The sequence below is a fragment of the Mobula hypostoma genome, chromosome 1, assembly GCF_963921235.1.
Source record: "Mobula hypostoma chromosome 1, sMobHyp1.1, whole genome shotgun sequence".
Taxonomy (NCBI): domain Eukaryota; kingdom Metazoa; phylum Chordata; class Chondrichthyes; order Myliobatiformes; family Myliobatidae; genus Mobula; species Mobula hypostoma.
The window spans coordinates 191,829,529-191,844,062 of record NC_086097.1 but is presented as its reverse complement, the minus strand read 5'-3'; the positions used below and the strand labels follow the sequence as shown (position 1 = coordinate 191,844,062).

Sequence of the window (14,534 nt, the reverse complement as noted above, 5' to 3'; positions counted from 1 at the left end):
GAAATTGGTCAGCTTTTATACCAGTATGTCTCGGCCTGAAACGTCGACTGCGCCTCTTCCTATAGATGCTGCTTGGCCTGCTGCGTTCACCAGCAACTTTGATGCATGTTGCTTGATTTTATGTATTATCTGTTGTATTTATTTTGAACACCACAGCAATTAGGAAGAGGTCAGATAGGTTGAACTTTGAAATAAAAAGAAACCAATGGATTAAGAGCAAAAAAGGATCAAGGAGTCATGAAACCAGCCTCTCCCAAGTGACATGTTGGCAATTTAATATATTGAGGCTAGCAATCAATGATCTGGAGTAAAAATAGTCACCTTTACCAGGAACAGCCTGGCCTAATCACATCCCAGAATGATTAGAATTGTGATCCTCCCTTGTGCTGTCATGGATCAGACTACCTGTTCCTGCAGTCTGTGTTAAAAACATCCCTGCCCAACCAGATGCTGGGTCTCTCAATCAAACTGACTTCTGGACACAGAAAAGCTGTCAGTAATAAAATACTGACATAACCTGCTGTTTTCAATTATCCAGCCCAATTGTAATCATAAACTTGCAATTTATACTGTTTCTCATTTCATCTGTCTGCTGAATATCTCCATCCTGCTTTGGTTTTATTCCCGTAATTGAATTTTATTTCACAGAGTGTTTTTTTTGTGTGTGTGTCTGACAAGCACAATAACTTTAAGATTTCTGCGACCACTGAATTTCAGACGTAGTGCAATTCTCAACAATTCAGTCCGCTGTTGATATGACACTAATTATTGAGGCTTTCTTTGTATCTTTTGTGTCATTGATTGTTCCATGAAGTAGAATTTAAAGGTTTTAGAACTCTATATAACAACGTTATCAGGCTGGGTTACGTTTTTTGCTAAAATTGAAAAATTGCATAGAGTTTTTTGTGGTGGTACTGAATGTCTGGATATCATTTTATTTCTTGTGCAGTTCCAGTCTGTTACCTGCAAGGCCATTATATGAAGCTCAAAAAGGAACTTCTGGTATGTTTTCCTGTTGTATAATCCAGCAGTTGTCTGAATCATACTCATTTCATAATACTACATGTTATTGTATGTAACAATATGAAAATAATTCTCTGCTGAGAAATAAAATATTTTGCTTTACTTAAATATTTAATTCATAACCACCATGCTCTAATTTCCATTCAGTCTGATGATAGTTTGTCTGCAAAGTAGTTAACAATTAAAAAAACAGGTTAATGAGTTGGTTATACTGCGTCCGGTGCTCCCGATGTGGCCTTTTATATATTGGTGAGACCCGATGCAGACTGGGAGACCGCTTTGCTGAACATCTACGCTCTGTCCGCCAGAGAAAGCAGGATCTCCCAGTGGCCACACATTTTAATTCCACATCCCATTCCCATTCTGACATGTCTATCCACGGCCTCCTCTACTGTAAAGATGAAGCCACACTCAGGTTGGAGGAACAACACCTTATATTCCGTCTGGGTAGCCTCCAACCTGATGGCATGAACATTGACTTCTCTAACTTCCGCTAGGCCCCACCTCCCCCTCGTACCCCAGCTGTTACTCATTTTTATGCACACATTCTTTCTCTCACTCTCCTTTTTCTCCCTCTGTCCCTCTGAATATACCTCTTGCCCATCCTCTGGGTCACCCCCCCCCCCGTCTTTCTCCCTAGGCCTCCTGTCCCATGATCCTCTCGTATCCCCTTTTGCCTATCACCTGTCCAGCTCTTGGCTCTATCCCTCCCCCTCCTGTCTTCTCCTATCATTTTGCATCTCCCCCTCCCCCTCCAGCTTTCAAATCCCTTACTCACTCTTCCTTCAGTTAGTCCTGACGAAGGGTCTCGGCCTGAAACGTCGACTGCGCCTCTTCCTATAGATGCTGCTTGGCCTGCTGCGTTCACCAGCAACTTTGATGTATGTTGCTTGAATTTCCAGCATCTGCAGAATTCCTGTTGTTTGGTTATCAGTATATCTGTTTTAGGAAAAACTGCACTTAGTGATTTTTGATTTGACTGATTGACTTCAAACACTCTTAAAAACAAGTCTTTTCCAAACATTTTCACGGGTAAATGATCAAGTGGTCAAATGACAAGGACACCCTGTAGAAGATGAAATGTGTTTGTATTTGAAAAATGCCACAATATTTTTGCAATGCAAAGAATATTTATTCTGATTACAGTGCACTGGAGTTAAGAGTAAATACAGATGGATGGACGAAGTATTTCTATCAAGATATTGAAAAGTGATCCTATACTCCAGAAAATAGGAGCAGGGATAGGGCACTTGGCCCCAAAGCCTGCCAGTATCCCGTTCAATATCATCGTGGCTGATCTGCCTCACCCTCAGTTCCTTTCCTATCCCGGTTCTCTTAACTCTCAATTCCCCATTCTTTTAAAATGTGCCCATCTCTGCTTTAAATGTCTTCAGTGATTCAACCTCCACAATTCTCCAGGATACCGAATTCCTGAGGTTCATCACTCTGTGTGAAAGGAAATTCAAACATACATAATTTAATAACTATGTTCCCCCCCCCCCACTTTAAGATTCTCTGACTGGTGGAAACATTGCATCTACCTTGTTACCCCTCCTTAGCAACTTGTGTTTCAATAAAATGATTGTAAATTTCAAAGAATGCAGACCAACTTTTTAATCTCTAATGATAGGAGAATTCTCTCAAACCAGGAAGTACCCTGGTAAACCTCCCTCTTTTGGACCACTTCTGACGATGTGGTGTTCACCTCCTTTGGACCATCGTACTTTCTAAAATAATGGAACCAAAGTGTTACCCACGTGTAACCTTGTCATTATACTGTGCTTTTGTAATATATTTCCTTATTCTGAACTCCAAAGCCCTTGTGTGGCAGTAGAGGCCATTTGTCTTCTTATTTACTTGCTGCACAAGCCTGATAGTTTCTTGTGATTCAAATTACTTATTTGAAATCCCTCTCCATTAAAGTAAAAGTCTGCCTTTCGATTCCTCTTATCATGTGTGATCTCACAATTCCCCTTATGAAAGCACATGCAAAGTAGTACCACAGTGTTTAGCACGTAAGTGCATGCACTGAAACAAGATCCCTGCAGTTACCCGCAAGACCTCTAGGCAGAGCTCACAGCAAGCTGCCTCATAACCACTGGGAAGTGAATTAGTGGTTATCTATGGACGATACAGTATAATGGTAGAAATGATTGTCATAAAATTGAGGGAAGAGGGGATGCAGGGTTTTCTGGTATCTCTCCCCCAACTTTCCCCCAAGAAGTGTGAGCTGATCAAGCAAAGAGGAATCAAGTTCGATTTAATAGGCTACAAACCAGTGGAAGGAACGCCAGTGAATTATCTAATGTAATTCCAGATATTGAAAGATGAGGCTGGGATATGCTGTGTGAAGATATTAATATGACAGGATAGCACCTTTAATTACTGTCTTGTTTGCAAACCTTGTACAGTACGCCTCAGTTTTTTGGTGAGCTAAGAATGAAGGTTTGTAGGTATCTTCTGGAAACCCCACTTTCTACTGGCTATAAGACATACATGTGCTGTGTGAACCTATGACATCATTGGCCATCTGACTGACACTGGGCGAATGTCCCTGTAAAACTCACAACACGCTGGAGGAACTCAGCAGGTTGGGCAGCATCCGTGGAAACGATCAGTCAACGTTTCGGGCCGGAACCCTTCGTCAGGACTGAAGAGGGAAGGGGGCAGAGGTCCTATAAGTCCTGACGAAGGGTTCCGGCCCGAAACATTGACTGATCGTTTCCACGGATGCTGCCTGACCTGCTGAATTCCTCCAGCATGTTGTGAGTGTTGCTTTGGCCCCAGCATCTGCAGAGTATTTTGTGTGGGTGAATATCCCTCTTGTTTAAGGGATGATGATGATTGCTGCTTCTTCACTTGCAAAGATCAGGAGGGAAGTTGCCCCCTTCTCCATCATTGTAGGACTTTCCTTCTCGCCTGCGCTGCGTAGGTTTATCGTGAGGATCAGTGCACGTGGATAGATTAAACTCTTTAGGCCAGGGGGCTTCCACAATGGCACAGTGAGCTGCGACGATTACAGTAACCACAAGGCTGTAGGTTGAGTATCGGAGTTTTCCTTCTCCTAGACAGACTGCCTGGCAAGACTAACAAGTCCCATCCACCTGGGTTTGGAATCAAGAGTTGTCCTTGTCCTAGGCTGGCTGATGAGCCCAGCCTGCCCACCCATTTACACCACTGGACACTCGGTCACGCCATGATGTAGCAAACTCACAGAGATGCCACATGAAGCCATTGCTATGGGCAGAGTGACATATGCAAGTGACCTCCTGCATGGCAAGCCAAACAGTGGTCCTGTGGCGATCATTACAGTGGGAAGGGAGAGGCTATGGTAGATACTTCACCTTCCTTAAGTGGGCAGAGCGTCCAGCCCAGGACTCACCCATCCCCACCCATTCAAGGGAAACATTACTGGAAATGGCTGGGTCACTTTCACAGTGGTTGCAAAATAACTGGGAACAATCACCAACAGGATGTTATTTGGGCGGCACTGTAATGCAGCAGTTAGCAAGTCACTTCGCAGCTCCAGCACCGCGGGTTCAATTCCCACCACTGTCTGTAAGGAGTTTGTCCATTTTCCCCTTGACCACGTGGGGTTCTGGTTACCCCCCCCCCACCCCACACACATTCCAAAGACATACGTGGGTTGATTGGTCACATAGGTATAATTGGATAATGCAGGCTCATTGAGCAGAAAGGCCTGTAACCATGCTGTATCTCTAAATAAGATAAATAAAATTAAATAAAATTGCATGCAGTGGCATCGAAGTTGTGGAAGAAGGTGTTTCAATTTGCTGTTTCAGTTATAAAAATGCACATTTTAATTATTAACTTGTTATAGCAAAAGTTAATGGTGTTAGCTGAAGACGTTATCCTTCTTCAAAGAACGGGGTTTCCCCTTCTCCACCATTGATGTTGCCCTTACCCGCATCTCTTTCACTTACAAAGCATCCACACTCATCCCATCTTCCTGCTGCGTTAACAGTGATAGAGTTTCTCTTCTCCTCACCTACCACCCCACGAGCCTTCACATCCAACACATCATTCTCCACAACTTCCAATATCTCCAAAGAGATCCTACCATCAAACATATCTTCGGCCAGTTAGTCTCACCTCAATGGTTGGGAAGATGTTGGAGTTGATTATTAAGGATGAGGTCTAGGTGTTCTTGGAGACACATGATAAAATACGCTATAGTCAACTCAAGGGAAAGTCTTGACTGACAAATCTGTTGGAATTCTTTGAAGAAATAACAAGCAGGATAGACAAAGGCGAATTGGTTGATGTTGTGTACTTGGATTTTCAGGGCCTTTCACAAGGTGCCACACATGAGGCTGCTTAACATTCTACGAGGTCATGGTATTAGCATGGATGAAGGAGTGGCTGATTGGCAGGAGGCAAAGAGTGGGGATAGATTATGAAGACATGTAGTCCCCTTTTATTGTCATTTAGTAATGCATGCATTAAGAAATGATACATTATTTCCTCTGGTGTGATATCACAAAAACACAGGACAAACCAAGACTGAAAAAACTGACAAAACCACATAATTATACATATAGTTACAAACAGTGTAACAATACCATAACTTGATGAAGAAGTCCGTGAGCACAGTAAAGTTCAAAGTTTCTCAAATGTCCCACATCTCACGCAGACGGGAGAGGGAAGAAAAACTCTCCCTGCCATGCTGACCACAATCCAACTCTAAGTCATCCGAAAACTTCGAGCTCTGATCAGCTCTCTGACACCGAGTACTGAGCGCAGTCTCTGTCTGAGCGATTCGACCTCTTTCTCGGTCGCCAAAAGCAGGCAAGGCTGGGGATTTTGAGGCCTACTCTCCGAAAGATTCCCGACCACACAGTAACGACAGCAGCGGATGGGCGTTTCAGAAATTTCTCCAGATGTTCCTCTGTGCTTTCACGTCTATCTCCATCAAATCAGAAATTGTCCACGGCCCCTATTTAACAGATACAACATCATTTTTCACCGGAGAGCTGCGCATGCGCGGTGCGCTGCCATCTTCTCCTCCCACTCTAAAGGTGTGGAAGGCAAGTGCAATGTTGGCATTCATTTCAAGAGGACTAGAATATAAAAGTAAGGATGTAATGTTGAGACTTTTAAAAGCACCGGTGAGGCCTCACTTGGAGAATTGTGAGCATTTGATGCCTCTGAGTCTCTACTCACTAGAATTTAGTATCAACTTCTCCTTCCGGTTAAAAAAAATTCCCTCCCCCTCCCCTCTTCTTCTATTCCTAAAGCTCATATCTCCTTTCACTTGCCTATCATCTCCCCCTGGGTTCCCTCATCTTTCCCTTTCTCCTGTGGCCCACTCTACTGTCTATCAGATTCCTTCCTGTCCAACCCTTTACCTTTCCTACCCACTTGGCTTCACCTTTCACCTTCTAGCTATCCTCCTTCCCCTCCCCCTACCTTTTTATTCTCACATCTTCTCCCTTCCTGAAGAAGGGTCTCGGCCCAAGAAGTCAACTTTCTTCATTTCTGTAGACGCTGCCTGATCTGCTGAGTTCCTGAAGCATTTTGTGTAAGTCAGATAAGTTTTAAAGTACTTTTAAAGTTAATCTTTTATAGCATTTTCATCTATATCAGAAAATATGGTTTCTCCATTCCCCTGATTTATTCTGGTATTGTTGGTTCTTTTTGCTTCTCTCACATTTATAGTAATATTAACAGCAATATATAATAGGAACATAACCATAACCAAGCAAAGTGATGAGGACAGGAGCTTTGTCAAGCTATGAGACTTCTAATATGCCGTCAGAGAAAAAAAAAGGTATTCAAATCCCATTAAGGTCGATTGTGAAATTGAATTAATACAAATTAAATAAAAAGAATCAAGTAAGTGGTTGAATGGTTGTAAAAACCCATCCGCTCACTTAGTCCTCTTTGCAGGCAGATTGCTGGTTACCGTGTCTGATACAACAACAGAAACCATATGTTCCCTTGATGCTACTCAGTTCATTTCTCACTCTTGTGTGAGAAGGTTCTTATATCTGCTCTTTGCCTACTCCCATTGAAAGTAATTTAGTAATTAGTAATGTAATAAAACTTTAACTGTAACAGTTCAATCAGCAAGTTTTCTTTAATCCAAAGTAATATTTTGGTGGAGCATTCATCTGTTTATTTTAACCTCTCAAGCCGTTCCTCAATTCATCTTTCTTGACTGAAATCAATGCTTATATCCATTTTCTTGGGCTTGATCCAGAATTTATTAGAACCTCTGAATTCTTATGTATCTTCATTGTATTAAATACTCTTTTCTATAATATAATTTTATTTTTATTTTATCTTTCAGAGGTTCATTGTATTGCAAAAGTGTCACCGTTGCATTGTGGGGAGAATGCTTCAAACAGTTCAGGGAAGAGATCTTATGAAACACAGCTGATGGCTCCGGGGATCAAATTATCACAACTGCCAGCAAAAGCTTCTCCTGGTAAGGGTATACATTCAGTGGGTACAGTATATAATGGGAGCTGTACACTTAACAAAGAATGAAAATATAAAGACGTTTTCAGATTATTCTTTGGTGAGCGAGTTTGCAGGAAGCATTATCCATGTGTATGATACAAAACCTGAGGGATAATTTTACATTTTTTGTCACAGTGTATTCATCCTTCCTTGGGGGGAGGGGGATGGAGGAAACATGGGCTTGGTGACCTCTGTTTCAAATGTTGCTGTTCTGGAACACCATGCCTGATACACATTCTGACCTTTCAGGTGAGGCACATCAACCTGCTGTATTTCTCGGAGCTTCACAGTCCTTTTTAACTTGAATGCATTTCTCCTTTTCACATGGCTTATTGACAATGTGCATTGAACTCATTATTGTTTGGGATAGAGGAGAGCAGTGTGTAAAGCGACTTCTGTTGTAAACTTGTTATTTTGCTTTTTCTGACTTAATATCTTTCCTATTCCCTCATTCTTTTTCCACCCTTTCATTTCTAGTAGTTAATTTTGCATCTTTTAGGGACCACTTTGTCATTCTAATAGTGAGGAGATTTAATACTAATACTTTCTCTTTTTCTTACTTCCCATGCCTTCTCTTCATTCTGCCATTAATTAGTCTAATCACCCCTTCGCCCTGAGGAAAGAAAATCATTCTGTCTTTGTTCTCACCACAAATACCCAATGTTGCCATGTTTTTATTTCAACTTCGTAGTATTTTGTTTTGAAATTTACAGTCCTGCTGAATTGGAAAAAAAAGAAAACATTATTTTTAGTTTTCGTATTAGCTTGTCTAACTGAAGGATTGGGATGATTGTCTTGCAATAAATCGGTGTACAGTGTACTTTTGTCTTAGTGGATAGCATTCTGGCCTCTGCTCCAAAGTTTGCAGTTTCAAATCTCATTCCTGTACTGATGGTGTGATGCTACATGGTGACAGTGTGTTCTTTTGGGTGAAATGCTAAACCAAGGGCCCAACTGTTCCCCTAGATTAATATAATATATTCCATGACATCATTTTGAAAAAGACCAGGCCATTTAACCCTTCTGTGCTAGCTAATAGCTTTACATAATCAACATTTTGATAAAAAACAGACTTTCTGATAGTTATCACTTTGCTACTTGTGGAAGTTCAAACTGCGGTAATTATTCATTATAGCGTTACTCTCTAGCTTGGTGTGAAAAGGTGTTTTGTAAAAGCACATTGATTTCTTTAATTTTGCTTACACTGGAAGATCACTCAGAGATGTGGAAATGTGGAACGAATTTGACTGTCCCCCTTATATGGCAGTAGTTTGACTAGTTGCTCCTATTGCTCCAAGCTGCGCACCCCAGCTTACTGCCCAGTGCCTTCTGCCTTTGTGTTACTGTATGGTGGTGTCCATGTAATCAGTACGGGAGGAAAGTAACAGACTGACAACATGGACATGCAGAAATGGCTCATTGCTAACAGACTCCCATAAAAGGTGTTTAACCCTCATGCATGATGTTTTCACTAATTTGCACCTTCCTGATGACTTCAATCATTACCACTTGGTGACCCTAAACATTAACTCGGTTTCTCTTCCTATAGATGCAACCTGACCTGCAGCATTTTTGTTCTTATTTTAGATTTGCAACATATGCATATTTTTTTTTTACTTCCATTAAGTTTTTTTTCTTTCCAAGATGCTGCACAGAATGTTTCCAGCATTTTCTATTTTTTGGATTTATATTTATTACAGTTTTGATAGTTTTAAGTGCTCTCTCCTTGCCTACTTCATTAAACAGATGAGTAGGCAGCATGTAACACAGCAGTTAGTACAACACTTTATAGCACCAGTCGTTAGGGCTCAGTTCCCACCACTGTCTGTAAAGAGTTTGTATGTTATCTCTATGTTGGACAATATCTAGTAATATGAGGAAACGAATTGTAGCAGCAGAAATGTGTTTTTTGAAGAAGATGCAAAGAATATCATGGACGAAATGAATATCTAATGAGGATGCCATGAACAGAGCAAACACAAAAAGAGAAGTAATGTATGAGATCATGAAAAGGCAATGTAACTTTATTGGACATGTGATTAGGAAAGAGGAGTTAGAATGTTTGGTAATTATGGGAAAGATTGAAGGGAAGAAAGCAAGAGGAAGACAAAAACATGATGATGGAGACAGCAGCCAGAGAACTGGAAATGAATACCAATGAATTGATCCACTTGACCTGAAACAGGAGTGTGTGGGCCATGGCAGTCAAAGCTCAAACTGGGCACGGCACCTGATGATGATGATGATGATGTTCTGCCTACGACCACATGGGTTTCCTGTGGGTAGTCCATTTTCCTCACACATTATAAAGACATACAGGTTAGGGTTAGTAAGTTGTAGGCATGCCAAGGAAGCGTAGCAGCACTTACAGGCTGTCTCCTGCATGTCCACGGACTATGTTGGTTGTCGAAGCAAGCGATGCATTTCACTATGTTTTGATGTACATGTGACTAATAAAGCTAATCTTTATCTTAAGTAGATCATGTAGCAAAGAAGAAAATTGATCCCGTAAAGCAAGCTGTAGATCTCTTTCAAGATTTGCATATTGACAAAGCGGCTAATACGTTTGACCTGCTAACACCTACCCCAAAAAATCAAGGTAAATAATTAGCTTGAAATTGCATGTTTAAAGTAAGTAACTTGCTTTTTTCTTAGTTGACCTGGTACTGTATTTCCATACATTACTTTGTGGGCTAGGAATTCTCTTAAATATAAGCTTTATTGTGCCACTAGGTACTAGAAGCACATAACAGTGATTGTTAAAGGCAGCCCGAGTTTTCATGTACTGTAGTAAAATATCTTAGGATCATTCTTGCCTAAGTCAAACAGATATTGAGTCCACTTGGCATACTGTATAACAGCAGTGTTATTCGTTATACAGTGCAAGTTTGGCGCCACAGTTGTAAAATTTTATTGCCCATTGACTTACATGAAACTGTATGGCGTTTGAATGCGCGAGTAGACCTTACTTGAAGGTGACATTTCTAGCCCACTATCCTAACTTGAAGTGGTGTAATTAAAAGCCATCAATGAGAATATATACTTTAAAAAAATCATTACATGTACTTATCTATTATTATACAGCACTACTAGTCTCAACCAAGTATTTATGAAGTACAATGTGCAATGGGGGGTCTACTGCTGAAAAGGACAGCCTGAAAGAAATTGTTGAGCAGTGTAGATGGATCCACATAAGGCACTGTACTCTCTGACTGGTCATTTGTAGCAATACAATAGAAGCAGAAATATTCTTTTCTCATTCTGAAAATCCACCAAATTTCAATGTGATCAAAGGATCCTGGGCAATTCTGTACTATATCCTTGCATAAGACTAGAACTATAGTGTAAACAAGTTTAACTTTGTAACAAATAATGCATCCAGGAGTGAGATAGATATTTAACTGTTAGTTGGCTATAACACGAACTTTACCTTCATGTGTATCCATTTACATAAAATACCCTTTGTTTTAAAAGAAATCAGAATATTTATTGAGTATACTAAATCAAGTGATGATTGTACGTTCTAGTACCAATTGTTTGGCGACAATAAAGTATAAAGTAAAGTATGAAGTAGTTGGTTGGAAATGAGGTGGGGTGTTTGACTCACAGTATTTCATCTGTTGTACAGCTAGCTACTTTAAGAGAATCCAATTAAAGAGCATAAACAGCAGCAATGTCTTCAGCTAGGAGCAAAGAATTATTTTCTGTAGCAATTCTATGAGTAAAAAAAAGTTGCAAATAAATAATATGCATTAAATCAATCTTAGTCTCTTCAAACAGTGAGGTTATTTGATTGACAGAATTATAGCTTCTATCCTGGATGTGAATATTACTGTCAATGTTTGCAGCCTATAATGAAAACTGATCTTTAAAAAAATGTGCTCAAGAGGAAGGATGCAATTGTGAATGTTTCCTGTGTGCAGTCTGATAATACTATATTACACAATTTTGGATTTATGTTTGCTTTATTTCCTGAAAATATGGCTGATTTTACATTTTCTTCTGCTGGTATTGAATCAGGTTTGTCTTCACATGGTACTCAGGATACAAGCTTGTTTGAGGACAAACGGAAAGTGCTGGTACTCAACACTCCTGCTGAATTGCCAGAGCACAGGATGAAAGATAAGCTTGTCATGTTTTTCCAAAGCTGTAGAAATGGTGGTGGGGAAATTGTTGACTTTCAGTATCCAAAAAGGATTGCAAGATCTGCCATTATCACCTTTGCTGATGCTAAAGGTAAAGTAAGGTTTGGGTGAACTGTAGATTATATAATGTGTTTCTAAACAGTAATGTAGATTCTACTTTTTGTACCCATCAATATGATTTTCTAAGCATTATTTTGCGTTCAGATTTAAAGTTTGCAACACACCAGCAGAGTTATACCTATCCCTGATCATAAATAACTTCATAGTTTTGTAGCCCAAAGCAGCTGAAGAGGGGTGATCAAATTTGGATGCAATCTGCATGGACAGTAGTTTCATACCAACCCAGCTTAGTAACCAGCACATGCTGGTTGTCAGTATAAAATTTAATCGAAATACTTTGCATTTCTGATACTTTCTAAAAGCAGCTGATGTAGTATTAGCAAAGGCCAGGTAGATCATGAGGAGTAGGGAGGTCAGATGAGCTAGTGAATGAAGGGTTGCCGTTTCAAGATAAAAGGGTGAAATCATGATTTTTGAGGTCTAGGTCAAGGCATCGGGGGGCCTAATAGCAAGGTGGTTTCATAGTCACACCTACATGGTATGGATTTGGGGTGGAGATGTGCTTAAGTCATGTGAATTAGTGGAAGGCCTAAAAAAGTCCCACTGCAGGGTTAGAGTGGAGGCTGTACCTAGGAAAAGGAAACTGTGGTAAGAGCTTTTTGGAGCTCTTCATGGGTTTTATGAAAACCTGCTTCAGCCTAGGAAAAACTGGGCAGTGCAATCATGTTCTAGTGTTCTATACTGTGTTCTGTTTTTGATCAAATTTTCTCATGTTACACACAAAGCAATATGGTATGTGTAAGAATTGCAAGCGCCTCGACTTCGAATACAAAATATGTATTCTAATAAAAATGACCTAATGAAAAATGAAATCAAATTTAATCTATTTACTGTTGGGGCCAAGTCAAGGCACGGGCCAGCTCAAGTCACTGCTCCATGAGGTTTACTTGTTTCCACACTAAACTTCAACTCCTCACTCCGCAAAATTTACTCATCTCTGCACCGAGCTGTGGCTGTGGCCTGCAACTATCACAGTGCAAACTTCAGTTCTGAAAGCTATTTGCTTACTTTTATTGTTTGTATGTCTTTTTTGCTTTTTCTTTCTGCATGTTGGGTGTTTGAAGGTTTTCGTTAGTTTTAATGGGTTCTATTGAGTTTCTTTGTTTTGTGGCTGTCTGTAAGAAGATGAATCCCAAGGTTGTATAAAGTATACATACTGAGATAATAAATGTACCTTGAGTTTAGAAATTGGATAGACTGTAAGTTACACAATAAGTTTGAACAATAATATGCATAAATTATTTCTTTTTTTTATTCAGTTGCAGAAAGAGTTGTCCAACAGCGACACCATTTATTCACTTATAGTAATAAAATTTCTCCTGTGGAGTTGAAGTTTTATGATGAAACTAGAGTTTTGGCTGAAAATGACAGTGGTAAAAATATTTCCACTGTGGATGGGAGACGTAACCTCCAGAACTGGGTAAGTACTTTGAATATTGACATACTGATACGTGTGGGCTAGAATTATAGTTTACCTCCGTTTATTGGGTTTTAACACCAACTCACTGCCTTGCAGATGCAATGTGGAGAAGCACATTGGTATAAAGCATTATGTGATAGTTTGAAATGTTTTCTTTTAATCATGAAGTGTTTTTTTATTTGATAGCAAGGATTACCACCGAGTCCTATTGACCCTTCAAAGAAAAAATCAGAACTTTTTCAGCAATTACTGAGCACAGAAGACCAGAATTTCTGTGTTGAGGATGTGATGGAAGTTGTGCAGTCTGGTTTAAATTATGAATCGGCTTTGCGGTATCTCTCTCATGAATGTCCCATTTGCAGTGAACGTGTATCCTTTAGCAGGGTATGATATAATGTGCAGAATTTTTTTATCTCTCCTTTTATGACTGCCCTTTGGCTGGAGTGAAGTGCACTAAACTTTGCAATATTTATGACCCAAGTATTACACTTCCACCTCAGCCAGAACTGATTCAGAATATTACATTTCTGACCTGGTGTTTTATGTTATGGCAGAATAAAATCTGCTTTTTAAGAACTTGGCAACATAATTTGGTAATACTAATTATGCATCAATGCTCCCGAGTGGGTAGTATACAGTTTGTCAATACAATGCTAGAAATTCCTTTAAAGTTACAAATTTTTAAATAATTCCACATTTTTGGCCTAACTAATCCATCTTGGGTATCTGTTTGCCTATGACCTTCTGACACTGATCTTGAACTTTTTATCCCCTTATGTCACTTTGATCTGCCTTTTGGCTTTCATCTGTGAACCTCTGTGCATTTCTTCACACTTACTGATTCAGTAGGACATTGGGCCCAATACTATATTGTATCCCAATCGAGATTTTATTTCTGACTGAGTTGCTGATACTTGCAAACAATCTGAGATTATCCCCAAAAATTAATGAATATATTGCTTCTAACTTTCTTCAGATCAGAAATTAATATATTGAACAGAAAGAGCTAGCGCACCAAATTCTGGACTTTAATCTAGCTCCCATGTCCTGCATTATAAAACTGTCCATTTCAAACCACCCACCATTTGCCATCCTTCAGACATTTTTGAAAAGTTTATTTTCCCTTTTGCCCCACTATACTATTGGACCTGAATCCTTGCCGACACTATGTAATGAAATGCAGTCATTGCTATTAAAATTTATCGTGGAACTCATAAAAGTAATTCACTTCGTTTCAATTTAAAATGTATATATTGTGTGAATGCTGTTTCTCAGTAGTTTATCTTAAATAGTGTGAGATAGATAAATGTGGTTCATTGAATAAATGACATAAATTTAAA

General features: G+C 39.7%; 1 protein-coding gene across 8 annotated transcripts in view; it reads left to right on the top strand.

Annotated features, from left to right (window-relative positions):
* The window catches only part of si:dkey-181m9.8 (E3 ubiquitin-protein ligase RNF31), a 153,646-nt gene that overhangs the window by 101,005 nt on the left and 38,107 nt on the right, over nucleotides 1–14,534 (top strand). For 7 of the 8 annotated variants that reach the window (XM_063062049.1, XM_063062105.1, XM_063062087.1 and 4 more), the window contains 6 exons: nucleotides 950–1,002; nucleotides 7,337–7,474; nucleotides 9,986–10,108; nucleotides 11,530–11,745; nucleotides 13,034–13,194; nucleotides 13,381–13,578. In XM_063062049.1, the coding sequence (XP_062918119.1) occupies nucleotides 950–1,002; nucleotides 7,337–7,474; nucleotides 9,986–10,108; nucleotides 11,530–11,745; nucleotides 13,034–13,194; nucleotides 13,381–13,578 (889 nt within the window). The remainder of the gene's footprint in view (nucleotides 1–949; nucleotides 1,003–7,336; nucleotides 7,475–9,985; nucleotides 10,109–11,529; nucleotides 11,746–13,033; nucleotides 13,195–13,380; nucleotides 13,579–14,534) is intronic. The other variant, XM_063062059.1, reaches the window with a different exon arrangement.